At 37.1% G+C, this 14,614-nt stretch overlaps 1 protein-coding gene across 1 annotated transcript in view; it reads right to left on the bottom strand.

Moving 5' to 3' along the window:
- Positions 1 to 12,903, bottom strand: part of ACOX3 (acyl-CoA oxidase 3, pristanoyl) — a gene marked incomplete at its 5' end in the record, with an annotated part of 14,411 nt that extends 1,508 nt beyond the window's left edge. Inside the window, 11 exons of the mRNA XM_010076309.1 lie at positions 2,275 to 2,361; positions 3,046 to 3,113; positions 3,628 to 3,802; positions 5,902 to 6,017; positions 7,721 to 7,834; positions 8,446 to 8,448; positions 8,508 to 8,627; positions 9,112 to 9,232; positions 10,801 to 10,923; positions 12,205 to 12,387; positions 12,807 to 12,903. Coding sequence (XP_010074611.1) covers positions 2,275 to 2,361; positions 3,046 to 3,113; positions 3,628 to 3,802; positions 5,902 to 6,017; positions 7,721 to 7,834; positions 8,446 to 8,448; positions 8,508 to 8,627; positions 9,112 to 9,232; positions 10,801 to 10,923; positions 12,205 to 12,387; positions 12,807 to 12,903 — 1,207 coding nt within the window. The remainder of the gene's footprint in view (positions 1 to 2,274; positions 2,362 to 3,045; positions 3,114 to 3,627; positions 3,803 to 5,901; positions 6,018 to 7,720; positions 7,835 to 8,445; positions 8,449 to 8,507; positions 8,628 to 9,111; positions 9,233 to 10,800; positions 10,924 to 12,204; positions 12,388 to 12,806) is intronic.
- Between the last annotated feature and the right edge of the window lie 1,711 nt (positions 12,904 to 14,614).

Genomic DNA, 14,614 nt, shown 5'->3' with positions numbered 1-14,614 from the left:
AAGCCACTCTACCATAGTACAACGTAGGTTATCCTGAATTAAATTAATTCTCCTGTTATGCTTGGATAATCTATTCTTTACCATTCTGTAATTTTTACTAAAATGTTCACTGTTTTTTCAGAAGTTGCAAAGATAGCAATGAATAGAGAATTAAATATAGACAGCCAGGAGACAAGGAGCTTTATCAAGTATTTTCTCTGCACAAGGGATTGGCAGCCTTTTTAAAATTTCAGTTGAAAATACTTACAGAAGTTGAAAACCACAGACTTAGAGGCAGTTCAGAAAACCTTGCCAAATTCTACAGAATATGGGTTGGACATCTATTTTCTTGATATGACTCAAAGAAGTAAAAAAAAATCTTACCAAGTATTTAGCACATCAGGAAGTTAGTAGTGGTTAGAGTTTTATCTGCATGTCTCACATATTATATTCTTAATATTAATCTCTAATATGAATTCCTAATATTAATAAGCCTCTGTGGCTTCTGTATTTGGGTGACCTAAGAGCTAGCCAAAGAAGAGCTAGACAAATCCATTACATGAAAACTTTATCAGCTGCTTGGTAAATCTCCATCTGACTACTGGAAAAGGGGCAGTATTCTACGAATGGATCACCACCTACTTGCACCATGTTTTATATTCCTGCCTATAGCATCTGCTCACAGCTTCTGTTAGAGACAGAATCATGGGTGAAAATGGGGTTTTGGCCAATACAGATATTCTCAACATTCTTACAGATATGTTCCTTCTCTATTCTCTCTAATATTGAAAAACATTGAGTACGCTTGACTCAGCAATCCTGTCAAACTTCCTGGCAGTCTCCCCAGGCTCTACTGATTCTCTACAGGGTCTCTCCACACTAAACCAAAGTACTGTACTGTGACACCAGTCTCTGCGTAAGAGTTATCCCACAGCTTGACCCTGCCAAGTAGGGTTGGCCAGTAAGCAAGAATTTTGGTTTGCTGAGAATTTGGAACAAATACAGCTCCTTATGTCAAGGAAAAAAAAGAGCAGCGAGGGATCATGACCTAGTATAGCCAAATCCATGGTGCACCCACATCCTGAATCCTGCTTGTAGGTCTGGTTATGAGACCTCAGAAAGGATCTGGCAGAACTAGGAAAGACACACAGAACAAAAACAAGGCCTGTCAGAGGAATGAAAAGTTCTCCACAGATAGTAAATGTATATGGACCGGGACCAGGAAGTTTTTTTCCACAATACTCATAATTAAATTATGGAAATTATGGTGTCAGGGAAGCCAAAAGACAGCTGAATTTGAAAATGGATGGGAAAAATGAATGGAGGATAGATACATCTGTCGCTATTAAACAGAATTATACAAATATAACCTATGGCTTGAGATACCTCTTAAACCACCAACTGACAACAGCTGAGACACCAGGGAAAGAACACGTCAATATTTTATCTGTTTTATACAGTGTTTTCCTTGGCCACTGTCAGTTACAGAGTATTCTGTGAACTGGATCCAGTATGGCCATTCTTATGTTCTTGATTCAACTCTTGTTTTGTGTAATTTAGACTATACAAAAAAATAATCTCTCAGCCTTAACAAGGGTGGATTATATATGCATTAAAGCAAGGAGAGATGCTAACGAAACAGTATCCTTCAAGTCTGTATTAAGATTAGTGAGATCTCTTGCATAATGCTATACCTTGCACCAGTTAGTACAAGATACTCAGTCATATCCTAGACTTCCCACTGCATAAACAGAATTTTCAAAGAACTTTGCAATTTCTGATACCATTTCTAAGTGGAACAAGTTTTAAATTGTCTTTCTCTTATTAAACTACATATTTTATGAAGAATAAAAATAAATAATTTCTGCACCATTTATATGTGTATCACACAAATTTGGTGTAGCGTGAATATTAATAAAGGCAGCTAAGGTCATAGGCAGAGAAGAAATACACCTTACTACCTTTCCAAGGTATTAAACGATATTCTAAAGATATGTTATTTCTTAAGGAATCGTAGGAGATGTTATAATTTATTTTTTTCATTCAGCAGCACAAACTCTCACGAGCTAACAAGAGCAATACTGTATGAGTTTCCCATTGAAGGCTATCTCCAGCAAATGCAAAATGTCATTTTCTGCTGACATCAATTCAACTATTGCACTTTCCACTGAAAAAGTGTCTTCCTTTTCTTTTGTAGCTGTGAAGCGTCTTGAATGTGTTATGGCTATTTACAGGCAATACCCTTCTTAATGACTTAATGGTTAAACTTACGAATTTTAAAATGGGTTTTCTTACCTCTCCATTAGCTTTACCAATGGGAGAGTTGAGAATGAAATCAGGAGGAGCAAAGACATCAACCAGGGCAACTGCATCATCCTTCAACTGTTTAAAAAGAGAAGACATACATTTGGCAATTTCTGTAGTTGTCTAGGGCTAGCTGGGAACTACAAAGCAGCATAAAGACTATTTTCATAAAGTACCAGATATTGGTAACTGAAAATAAATCCACAATGAGGAGTCTAGATTTATTTTCCTTTTTTCCTCCTAGGATACGTGCTGAAAAGCGACTGTATTTCAAATGTTATCCTCCTTCGCTTAGGGATTTTAAAACATATTTTAATCAAGATGGTACTGGTTACACACATAAAAAGCATGTATTTTAGAAATTTAAAAACATAACTTACAGATTATTTGTTGAAATTTTACTTACCTGTGAAGAATATGATCCAGATTGAAAGGGTTTGTGTAGAGAAAAAAAATCAGCTAACACCATGAAATAAACAGAACTGGATTGCAGTATTTCACTGGCTTTCCAAGAGAGATTGCAGGGCCACAAATGACAGTGTTATTTTGTAAGATATATTGGTTTTCATTTTTTTATTAAATAAACTAGGACTAGATTCAGGGTCAATGACTTACTAAACTTTATAGAAAGTTATTCAGAAACTATTAATGTAATATCCTGCTAATTTACCACTTGAAGAACAGCATAACTGACACAACTCTTTTTTAGTATTTGTATACTATATTATTATTTAATAGCAACAAACAATATCGAAGGCTTACCCTGTAGCAGAGCTCCAGAACAGCATTCTGAATAAATCTGCCAGCTTGTTCACCTGAAGCATAGCCACCTGCAAATACATTCATAAAGAAACGTATACCAGTTAAGATTACACTGATACAATCCTTTTACAAAGTAAAATCAGTTCAGTCTTCAAGAGACTAAAGAGATGCTCCTGTATAATTGGATTGATTGTCTTTCATTAATGAGTTGACTGTGAAACTGTCAAGCTCAGACATTTGGCACCTTCTGCATTAACAAGCTACATTACAGCATCTGGCTGCCTGTCCGGCATCCGCTCCCCCAAGCACTGGACCACATAAAAAACTGTGAGCCCTCCCCATCATCTCTGAGCTAAGAGAGAGCCTTTGGGGTTAATTTGTAGCTCCAGATTCCTGCTCCTGAAAATTTTATCCAGAATGGTTGTTTTGTATTACATAGGCAATAAGAAAATGCTCTAATCTAAATCCTAATTAGGATTCCCTCCCCCTGCCAAGATACAAAATGGGGAAAAAAATTTCTAAACTTTAAGTTTAGACTTTTATAAAGTGACATGCACAGTATATTCAGGGAGCTGATCTCACCTTGGTAGAGCACAGCCAGATGTTTACTTAAAGACCAGAGTCCATACAGAGCACTGAGATTCTTAAGCACTGGCTGCAGAGTAGATGGTATGTTGGGATCGTGAGTGTAGTCATGGTATCTTTGTAAGACTGTTTGCTCAATAAAAGCAATGGCTAATGATCGACAGTAGTACACCTTAGGAAACAGAAAAGGAGGACACTGAGTAACAAAATACAAGGAACCAACCCTCAGCTGGTGCAAAATGGTATTGCTCTGGTGAAGTTAGCGGAGATTTGTTGATTCAGATCTTCTACCTAGCTTGGGATTAAAGAAAGTCTAAGAAGAAACTCTAGGAGAAAATTCTTTCTACAATGTCTTTGCACAGGTTAGTCATGAAATGCCTCAAGAAATGCCTCTTTGAAATAAAATCCTAATTTTTCACTGTGTTCCAGTCTGGGTAGTCTCTTATACCAATTCAAAGGGAGAACAGATTGCATGTCAATTAGCAGTGTAATTTGTCAGCTGAAAACAGAATGTATGGGATCAAAGCAATGATGTAAAATGAAGTTTGTTTTTAGCCCATTTGTTCATTTTTTTTTCTCATTTAGAATTAGTTGATAATTTTTTTCCTTTTAAATACTTCCATCATCCTTGAATTTAAATCCACTGTGGCATTTAAAAAGGCACATTCCAAAGATGGCTGTCTCTTTGTCAATAGCTGTTCAGTGACATACTTGTGTCCAAGCTTAGATCCAAATATGACCTAGAAAATACACATATATTCTCTGCAGGAAGGTCCTGCCCCTTACTAGATTGACTTTTTTAGATATGAATGTCAATTCCCTAGTCAGAATAAGTCTTAATATTGCGAATGAAGCATTAATTCCCGGTTCTTCTCCCCTATAACTCTACTTCCTTCTTTACCTTCACTTGCACTTCTGTATTGTTTCTATCAATCTATTTTCAAGTCAAAATAACCTAGGGATAGGATAGGAATCTCTTCCACATCTCCCAAAGCAAGAACAAATATTATATACTAGTTAGCCACTGGGCTGACACAAAAGTGCTCCTTCATGCCCAGAAAGTTTAAATCAAATATGTACATGTCTTTGAAGCACAGCTTGTAAAACATTTTCAGATGTTTTTGAGGCATGCTATTTAAAATAAAAAAACGCACTATCCAGAAGACGAATTGTGAAAAGAAAACCTAATGACCTAAGGTATATCAATGCCTATCTCAAAAGTAGTTCTGTGCCTAAGTATCTTTAAATATTTAAAAATAAAAGAGAAGCAAGGTGAGTAGCCTTCATGCTGCTGAGCAAACCATCCTCTCCAACACACTGGCCCCAACTCAAGCATCCCAAGAGCTGGCCAACTGACTGGCAATCCGACTTGAATTTCTGGCAATTCTGATTCTGAATTTCACTGCAAAAAGTTGCTCTAATAACTTCCTTCTCGGGTAAAAACAGGAAAGGTTTTCTCTACTCTACCAGTGGTTTCACACAGACCATCCCCTGTTGAAGCTAGGCTGGTGTTTTCTAGGTGCAGAGTTGAATATTCCTTCCTGTTGTTTTTTAATGAGCTTTGCACATAAGGTGAATGACACCGGCCACTTCAGGGATCAATCTTCTCTTCTCAGTGACAAATGACAAGTATTCTTTCTCGGATGTGAGCCAGTTTTTCTCATGAGGGCAATGGAAGAATTTGGGGAGCTTGGGGATATACACTGAAATTTGGAGTTAAGCCATTCCTAGCTGTTAAAACTCACTGGTGAGAGTGGTTCTGCTATATGTAGATTGTCAATGTTTCCTTTTCAGGTTCCAATGCTGTCAGTCTGGTATCTTTCATGACTACTTTGCACTATAGAAATTAGAGATGGAAAAGACCTATTAAGTCATCTAGTTTGCCTACCTGCCAGAGCAAGATTCTTTCCTGCAGTATGTATTTGGCCACAAGAGCAGATGGAGATGTAATAATCAGGTGCTGCAGTAGACTTAATAGTACTAGACTTAGTCTTCAGAAGTTGTGCTATCAGAATTACAGACACCACCTGGCACATGCCTGCAACTTCCCTGCAGGGAAATACATCCTTGAAGACTTCTGCTGATGATAACTGTCCTCCTGCTACCATGTTCAATACAATGCACATAGACAGGTATTCCATTTTACTAGTTATATGACTTGGTGCTTTATGCTTGAGGAAATTGTACTTCATGACACAATAAGATAAAACAGGATCTGACAAATTTCAGTGAAAATAAGTAAACAGAATAAGAAAGCTAAATAAGTATTACCTGACAGTTGTTTCTGGCCTCAAAATCACCTCGCCCAGACTGCTTCTCCTTGCTCAGCTTTAGGTCACTTTCTTGGAGCAGGTAGCAAACCAGCCATTTATATGCTGCTAAAGGAACTGTGAAAAAGAGAAAACCCAAACTCTTAACATTCACATTTATAATGCAAAAAGTCACACGCAGATTCTACTGCAGTCACAGTTTTTGTTACCCTAGAAGAAAAGTTAAAAGTGTTAATTAATCAATCCATTAACATGAGACTTTGCCCATTACCGTAGATGCAGAAAATAGCAGCTGAGTAAGATAGTCAGATTGTAACTGTACAGTGAAGACATACACTAGTTCAAACTGACTCCAAGCTAAAAGACAAGGTATATTCACAGCTCAATTTAGACACAAATATTTTCAGACTCGACCAAAGTTTTTAGCTTGTTATTTTCTTCCCATATTAAGACTGAGATCTACAAGGTACTCAGTCTCTTCTGAGAATACAAGAACAGAAGACATTTTGTGGACCCACCCCTTTGCAATTGTAAAATGATGTTACATACTGTCAAGTACGTAAATTCTAAGATAGCAAAGGTGGCTGAATGTTAAGTGCATTTTAATTAACTGTGTTGTACGTAAGTGCATTATGTTTTTAAAGCAGCCTGGAACTATTAAGGAAAAAAAAGTACTTCATCATAAAGTCCTTGTATGAATCCTTCTTGCTTGTGTCTTAGCTTAAGATCTAATGTAGAATATTATTTAGACACTTGTTAAGTGTTCACACGCTGCCTAAATTTAGGCACCTAAATTAACAGTCCAGTTTCTAACAGAATGCAATAATAAACAGATTCAGATATTTGAAACACTATAGTTTGGTTCAGTAGGTATCACAAGAGAGGAGAGAAGATATGCTTAGGTGTTAGTTTGTGCTCTGCTGGATTTCACAATTTGGAGACATACAATAAAGAAGAGAGAGAGCTGTTGTTTTGAACTAGTCTTTTTCTTATAAGCCTTTGTATTTTGAGATTTATTTCTATTTCACCCCATAGCTATTATGATACTATCTCACTTGGTCCTACGCATCACTATCTGAAGTTCAGCTTTTTTTGCAATTATTTGAGCCCTGAAGTGGTTACTGAGTTCTAGGAATCAACACAATTGCCCCTTATATGTTAAGATTGAAGTTTCTTCCCCCAGTATGTGCTCAGTTTCACAGATTCACTTTTGCTCCATGCTCTGTCACTATCTCATTATCTGCTCATTTGTTTGTTAATTTTTGCCTCCAAGGGCCAATCTGGGCTCTCAGTGATACAAAAGTGGGAATGGCATGTAATGTCATACTTTATTTCTTTGTAGCAGAATAAGCCAGGAAAACTGCAGGGAATTTTCTTTCACCATGACTCATTTTTCTCCATGTAACCAAAAGGAACTGTCAAAAGCGGACACACTTAAAAGTCTTTTCACTGTATTTCTAAATCACTTGTATGGTTTTCTAAAATAAGATATTTTAGTGATATAAGGTCATGGCAATCAATGTCCCTCACAACAGTTTCACTTGAAAACAACAATTAAATGGCAAAACCCCCTAGATGCTATTTTAGAGGAACAAAAATATCTGATGCTATCCTCCATTCCAGAATTGAGCCCGGGGATAACAGGGCATATTTTGAAATGCAAACTGTGTTCTTAGTAAATTGAAATGCATATGGAACAAAAGAAGTCAGCAAATAGTAATTTGACAAGTATCTATCTAATAAGTAGCAAAGGTTGAATCTCAAATCTCTGGAAAGGAATTTAAGATTCTAGAATCAGTTTAACAACAGCAGAAGGCTACCTGAGGAGTCCATGCAATCTTCAACACTAATGCTTGTGAATTTCCTGCCAAGGATATGATGGTAGTCTTGCAAAAAGTTTATTGTTCCAAAAGGGGATTTTAAAGGAGCTTTATCTGAAATACCAGAGAAAATAAAAATTATTTACGAGAAAAGAAATCAGACTCTTTGGAACTAAAAGCCTATTTCAAAGCCATGCATACACTTGATAGGCCAGATGCAATTAGGCCATAACATTTATTTTATTATGGCCTAGTCCACCCAAATGACTGGTGGACAAGTGCCGAAAAACCTGACATCACTGCCTATAAGTTCCGTAAGATTCAACACCTGTTGCTTAGTTTTACCGTTCAGTAAGATCGCGGTGAAACTCACTGCTATAAAACTGAAACAAAATCTAGAGAACTACAACATGTACTGACAGATATTGCTACCAAGTTAGGCGATATGAACCGGTTTAAGTACAATGAGCAGAGGGTACCCACACTTAAGACTTTAGGAGCAGTTCCACTGAACTGAACTGCAGTTCTCAGGGAGCAAGATACTACTTAGCCTTATTAGGGCTTGTAAGATATCTAGCTTGCTCCTGCAGGCTTAGATGAAAGAATATTTCTTGCAGCAGATATCTGTGTATTGTGAATGTATCATATGATGGAAGTCTGTAGCACATTATTTATGCTCTACAAAATGATTAAATGACTGTCAATTGCTTTCAGTATGAAATTACCTTCTAATTCCATTAGCTACACGCTGTTGGGTCCAGCACAGGATTCCACAATGAAAACTTACCTCTTATGCATTTCATCCAGCTCATTAAGTAGTTGCTGGTTTGCTGAAGCAGGACATTGTTATCTCCCTCATATGTGCAGTTTGGATCATTGTCATTTCGGATTTCACCCAGACGATTCACTTAATAAGAACAAGTGCACAATTTAATATATCATAATGTATTAATGGAAGCTAAGAGGGATGAAATAATTAGTCTGTGACAAAATGCAAAAGAGTTGGCTGTTCCTGTATGTATAGCTATTCTAACCAACAGATGAGCCTGCAAGTTCACTGGTTAGCTTGTGAAAATGAATATACCGGAAAGATTTTACAACAGTGTGGCATTCATCTTATAAGGGGAATTTTCATCTATAAAGTCTGCATATTTATTTTTGGAACTCAGACTGAATCACACGTACAGTCAAGCACTAGCGCAGATGCTGCACGGGCTTAGTTCTTTTTTGTGGTATCAGGTACCAAATGAACTTTAAAAAATGGGTATGTGGAAAGAACCCTTTCTAAACATATTGCTAAAATTCAGACACCGTGATGCAACAACAGTCAAAGAACACATCAGCATAACCACCCTCTTTCTGATCAGTGTACACAGTAGTCTGTAACTTACTGGCAAGGTAACCATGTCCTCCACAAGCTTCTCGGCACTCCTGGGCTGCCTGCTGAGCAGTCCAAGACGACAGTGGTTTGCTGGCAGCAGATAAGGCATGAATCTCACGTCCCAAATCAGCCTTCATGAAAAACAAGCTACACGTGAGTAACAACTTTTACACAAAGTAAATTTGTGACCAGTTAAAAGCCATAGCTATGCGTACTGCTTTACAATGAAGAGTAACCGGCAATACATACATAAAATTTTCTGAGATCAGTGTAAGTGCAGAGTGTATTTTTTGCTGCCAGAAAAAAAACCCTGCCACAACTGAAAAACCTTCAGCACTAACTTTCTTATATGGAATAGCAATAATTTGTGCCAGGTGACGGACGTACAGCCATGGGTACATTTTAGCTCAGATGTGCCAGCTGACATGGCATTGCATGGGACAGTTCACTGCTTTCCAGTCTTTTCCTCTAAAAGATGGAGAGACAGGTGGTTGATAGTGGCATGTCCCAAGAAAGCTTCTGTCCCCTCTGTGACACAATCAATCTATCTCTCCTCAGTCAGCAAGGGGATATTTATAATATTTACTGCCTTACATGGTTTTCAGTGATCTTCCAAGTATCAATTTTGCAAAGGGTAGGAAAACTTAAAGGTACCCCCTCAATTTCCAGAGAATCACAGTAGCCTGCATTTATACTAGCTCTGTTGGCCTTCCTTTGAAAATGTGTTTGGAATTCCAGTTTCTGGAGACAGTGGGTTGATACTATCAAAGTACTGTGTGGTTTTTTTTTGGTTTTTTTTTTTTTTTTTTTTAAAGATCTGTAGAACAAAAGGAATTAATAAGGATTGCATTCTTAACATTGTCAGCAATCAGATTTTTCTCTATCATTTTTTTTTTTTCTGATAGACACTGTTTCGCTTAAGATTAGTGACTGCACTGGAGACCTCCAGAGATAAAATGTCAGATTAAAAAAATCAAACAGATTCTTCTGTGGTTTGTGAAAAGAGGAGAAATTAGAATACCTAGCCATTAGTATAAAGATCTTCCACAACCTTTATTTTAGCTGAAAAGAGCCCAAGTGTTTAAGTGAGATCTGAGCAATCCATTGCCAGTGTGTAGACCCTAAAAATTAATATTGTCAAAATTGTAAGAAAGAAATAAAATTTATATGGTTTTATTTATATAAAAAAATACTGCAGTTCCTTTGGTTGAAAATCAGTCCTTGTACAGAGATAGACAGATCAAACTATTTCCTTTTAAAAGAGGTGACTTACAATGGTCTGATTGTGGATGAGAAATTCAGCATTGAGACTCAAAAGCTTTAACTTTTTTCTCCAAAAGTATTTATCTTAATGCATGAATATGAATAGCAAACTCAAGCCAGAGTCACAGAGTCTGTGCAGGAACTAAGAATAGTATCATTTCTGAAAGTCTTTGATATATACCCCCTGCAGTATCATTTACAACAGTAATAAACTGAATTTACATTATCATCACATATTTATGACAAAAAAAAACCCACAAAAAATTCTACAAGGGAACATAACGTTAAATCCCACAGAAACCAATAAAGCTTTAACCACTCCACCAAAACTATTTTGGATGCTTCTCTGAATGCAACTTTAATCATGACTTTGTATCTCCCATATTTCTGAGACATAGTAAGAACTCAGATAAGAAGAAATGTGTAAATATCTCACCTGTCTCTGACTCCTTTGCTTTGTCAATAAGCCTGCATAAAATTCCACAAAGTTCTCAAACAGGGATTTGGAGAAACAATCTAAGGCATATGCGGCAGCCAGGTAAGGGAGAAGACGCCATTGCTAGAATTAAAAATAAACAGATTTGATCATAAATTGATATGTATCTTATTTTATTTTTAATAGTTATATATGCAACTATATTATAATATTGAACAAACCCATTCATTTTTATTTTATTCAAATTGGAAAAATGTTTTACGGAGACAAGAATTTAACAATAACCATCCATAAACATAATTAAGTGTAACTACTCTATACACAAGATACAGTTATGTTCATGCATTTTATGAATTTATGAAAACCACAAACGTTCACTGAAGCTTTGGGGACAACATATTTTTGCTCTGTGTTTATAAAATGTCTGGCAAGCTGGGCTAGTCATGATGCATGTGTTTCTTCAGTATAAACATGGCAGATACTGTAACTGTTCCACTTTTTTGTTCATTGTGGAATGTACCTTAGCGCTGGCTGCATTCTGTGAAAAAGAAAAACAGGGCTGGGAAGCAGACAAAAAAGCATCTTTGCTGCTCCACGCAACACAGATGGAGCTCACAAAGGAAAAGAAAAACTGCTTGAGGAAGTTCTTGTGGTAGATCAAGAAGAGAATGAGAGGTTCAGCAAGCAGAGCCTACTGAACAAGCCAAAACTGAGAAAAACTGAGAGACTTGAAGACTAGCAGGAAGCAGACCCTGGCTTATTCAGAAGAGATGGAAAGAAAGCAACTTTTGCCAGTTTGTAGAAATCCATGAAATCTTTCACAGTTGCAACACCAAGGGTGAACCTGGAAAAAAGGACCCACTTTGCAAGGACAAACTGGGCAGGTTTGTTTTCAGCACTTCTTAGACATTAACCTTTCTCATTGAGCAGATTTGAGCTTTCTCTATTTCCCAGTTATCCTACATACTCCTGTTCTATTTTTTCAGAAGAAAGAGAGTTTTTTATCTGCATAATCTGCAGAAAAGCAGCAAAAAAAGCACTGACATTTTTAAACAAACACTGGTTTCTAGATCTGCAGTACTTTCACATGTGCACAGAAGATAGTTCTTCTCTGAAAAGGTTACTATTTTAGAAGACAAATGTTTCTAGGTCCTTCAGAGAAACATGAATATTTTGGGTTTTGCTATTCCAAGAACTTATGTCAAAAGCCTGATCATGCCAGCAGAAGCATAAGGAGGTTTTTTAAGTTGGAAAGAACCCCACAGCTGCAATAGAATGACACTTCAGATGTCATTAGACAACTTTAATTTCACTAACTTTAGTGTCGCTATTTTGATCTTCGGTAGCTCTGAATCCAAGTTTCATAATATAAAAGTCTGTAGATGTCAATTCCAAAGTATTTACCTGTGTTTGGTATTCAAGAACAGGTATTTCATCTTCATCAGTTGGTCCAAACTGATGGCGAGCTGCTGAGAAGCGAATGGCTATTGATATGGCAAGCTTTAAATTGGTCGTGGAAACTGCTGTGATCAGAATTCTGCCAGTGGACAAGGATCCCAGAGATGCACTAAAACGCTCCTTAACATCCTGAAGAAACAAAAGGCACAGACTGAACAGAGAGGCTAACATCTCATCTACCTCCCCCGTAAAGAGACAACTGTGGCAGCACGATCAGAAGCCCAGAGGATTGGCCAATTTTGCTTCTTGACGTATTCAGATAAGGCATTTAGGCAAGAATCAAAGTATTTTCTCTTAACTACTTTGGGATCAGTGGGTAGAGCAAAGAGCAAGAAGTCAGTAAAATCAGTAAGGGGAGTTCAGACACCTCTGAAAGGCAATTAAAAACCCACCATTCTGACTATCTCATGGGAAACTGTCAACAGCCTTATTTAAGTCAAGGTATCTAGTACTTCCCACCATGAGGGTCCCATGCTCTATCTCTTAACCTACTTATACCCCCATATATTTAATGAACTGTATTAATGAAACAAAACCTTGATTCATACCTTGACTGAACTTGAGTACTTCCCCTCAGCTGTGACATCTCCAGCTATATTCAGTATGTTTTCTTTAGGTATCCTGACATTATAGAACATGGCAAATCTGTTTAAACAAATACACAAGCAGTGTAAAATCTACCTCAAGACAGTCTGAGGTGTCTACATGACAGAAAGCAGGTCACAACATAGACACAAATGCACAATGATCTCAGGCATATCTGTGAACTGAAAGCAGTGCACATCAAGCCAGGTAGGTAATTTTAGGAGAGTATGCCTGGGAGACCAAAGGCTTTCATACTCAGGGCAGCAGAGGAAATTAAAGATGAGAAATTATTTGTTATACCTCTTCAGTTTGTTTAAAAAAGAAAAAAATAAAAGAGAAGATGCTTACAAAACCAAAACAAACACCTCATTGACACTAGGAGACCATTTCAGCAGCTTCATAAGTAAAGAAGTAAATAACTAATGGAAGGATGAGCAATGTATTCTGTTTGAGAGGAGGGACAGGGAAACTAGAGACCTTATACAGAGGCAGTTTGACAGACACTTTCACTGGCAGCTCAGAAACCTGAACTGAATTCCCAGTCTGCATGAGTTTAGGTAGGTTACTTAGCTTGATATCTCAGCTATTGAAAACTCAGGAAGATGAACAACTTCCTTCTTCTGCTTAGAACCTGACTGGGCCATTCCAACTCCTAATAATTCCCTGCCACTTGCTGAACCACATGCTTTACTGAAGTGATGTTCTGTTGAGTCTAGAGACTGCTTAGGAATACAGACACTATATATTTTTATGAGTCTAAAATACAGATCTGTGAGGATCATTCATATTACTGCAATGCTAATCAGCACATAGCTGAAATAGTGCCCTGAGAAGGAACTGAATGAAGAATTTTCCTTTGTTTAAACTCAAACTATGATTTCTGTTCCCTGGAATGTGGCATCTCAAAAAGGAAGAGCAAGATAACGTTTTTTTAAATTCTGGCACCCTAGCAACAATAAAGAAGGAAGTTGTTAGAATGGGCAGAATACCCTGAGTATTCATATTCTTCAGGAGGAAAGTGTATGAACTGTTTCACCCAAACGGGCAACACAACTTGGCACAACAGTAACATCAGCTCCACTCACAAATATCTCTGTATCTAACAGCACTTAAAAAAGCTGTATTTGTAATCAAAGCAAATTCTTTTTCCTACCAGTACAGGCTGATCTATTTAATAAGGCTCATGAGAGCCAGGTTTTTCACATTAATAAACTACATAAGGGCTGCATTGCTGCATGTGCTTTAAAATTACAAGTTGTTTCCAAGGAAACATATCTGCATACTGAATTTATTCAGCCTTAGAGATACACAGTATCTTCAGACTTAGCCACAGAGAACAGCATGCTATCCTAACCAAGAACCAGCTGCTTACTGGCCTTAACCATGTTAAAAAGGGCTTTATTAAGTGCCAGCTTCAGTGAGACAACACTACTTTGTAAGCGAAGCAACTTCAGAATTTCCAAAAATCTGATTTCCATCTTTGTTAATATTTTTTTGTATCCCTGAAAATAAAAACTCATTCAAATAAGATCTTTTGCTTAAATTCACTTTCTCTGCTCCCCATATTCCAAATGAAATCCATCACAACTAAAACCGTATAGCAACCCCAATATTTTTAAGCAATAGCATTCACATTAGACAGAACTTGAGCTTTTTAATAATTGTTAGTCATTACCTTAATCACATGAGAGTGTGTGTGGCAAGGTTTAGGTCCCTAGTTTAGCACTCCCCTTTCCTAGTTAGGGTACATGCATAAAACTACAAGAAGGTG

This window comes from Pterocles gutturalis, unplaced genomic scaffold, assembly GCF_000699245.1.
Source record: "Pterocles gutturalis isolate BGI_N339 unplaced genomic scaffold, ASM69924v1 scaffold21453, whole genome shotgun sequence".
Lineage (NCBI taxonomy): Eukaryota > Metazoa > Chordata > Aves > Pterocliformes > Pteroclidae > Pterocles > Pterocles gutturalis.
This window is presented reverse-complemented; position numbering and strand designations above follow the sequence as displayed.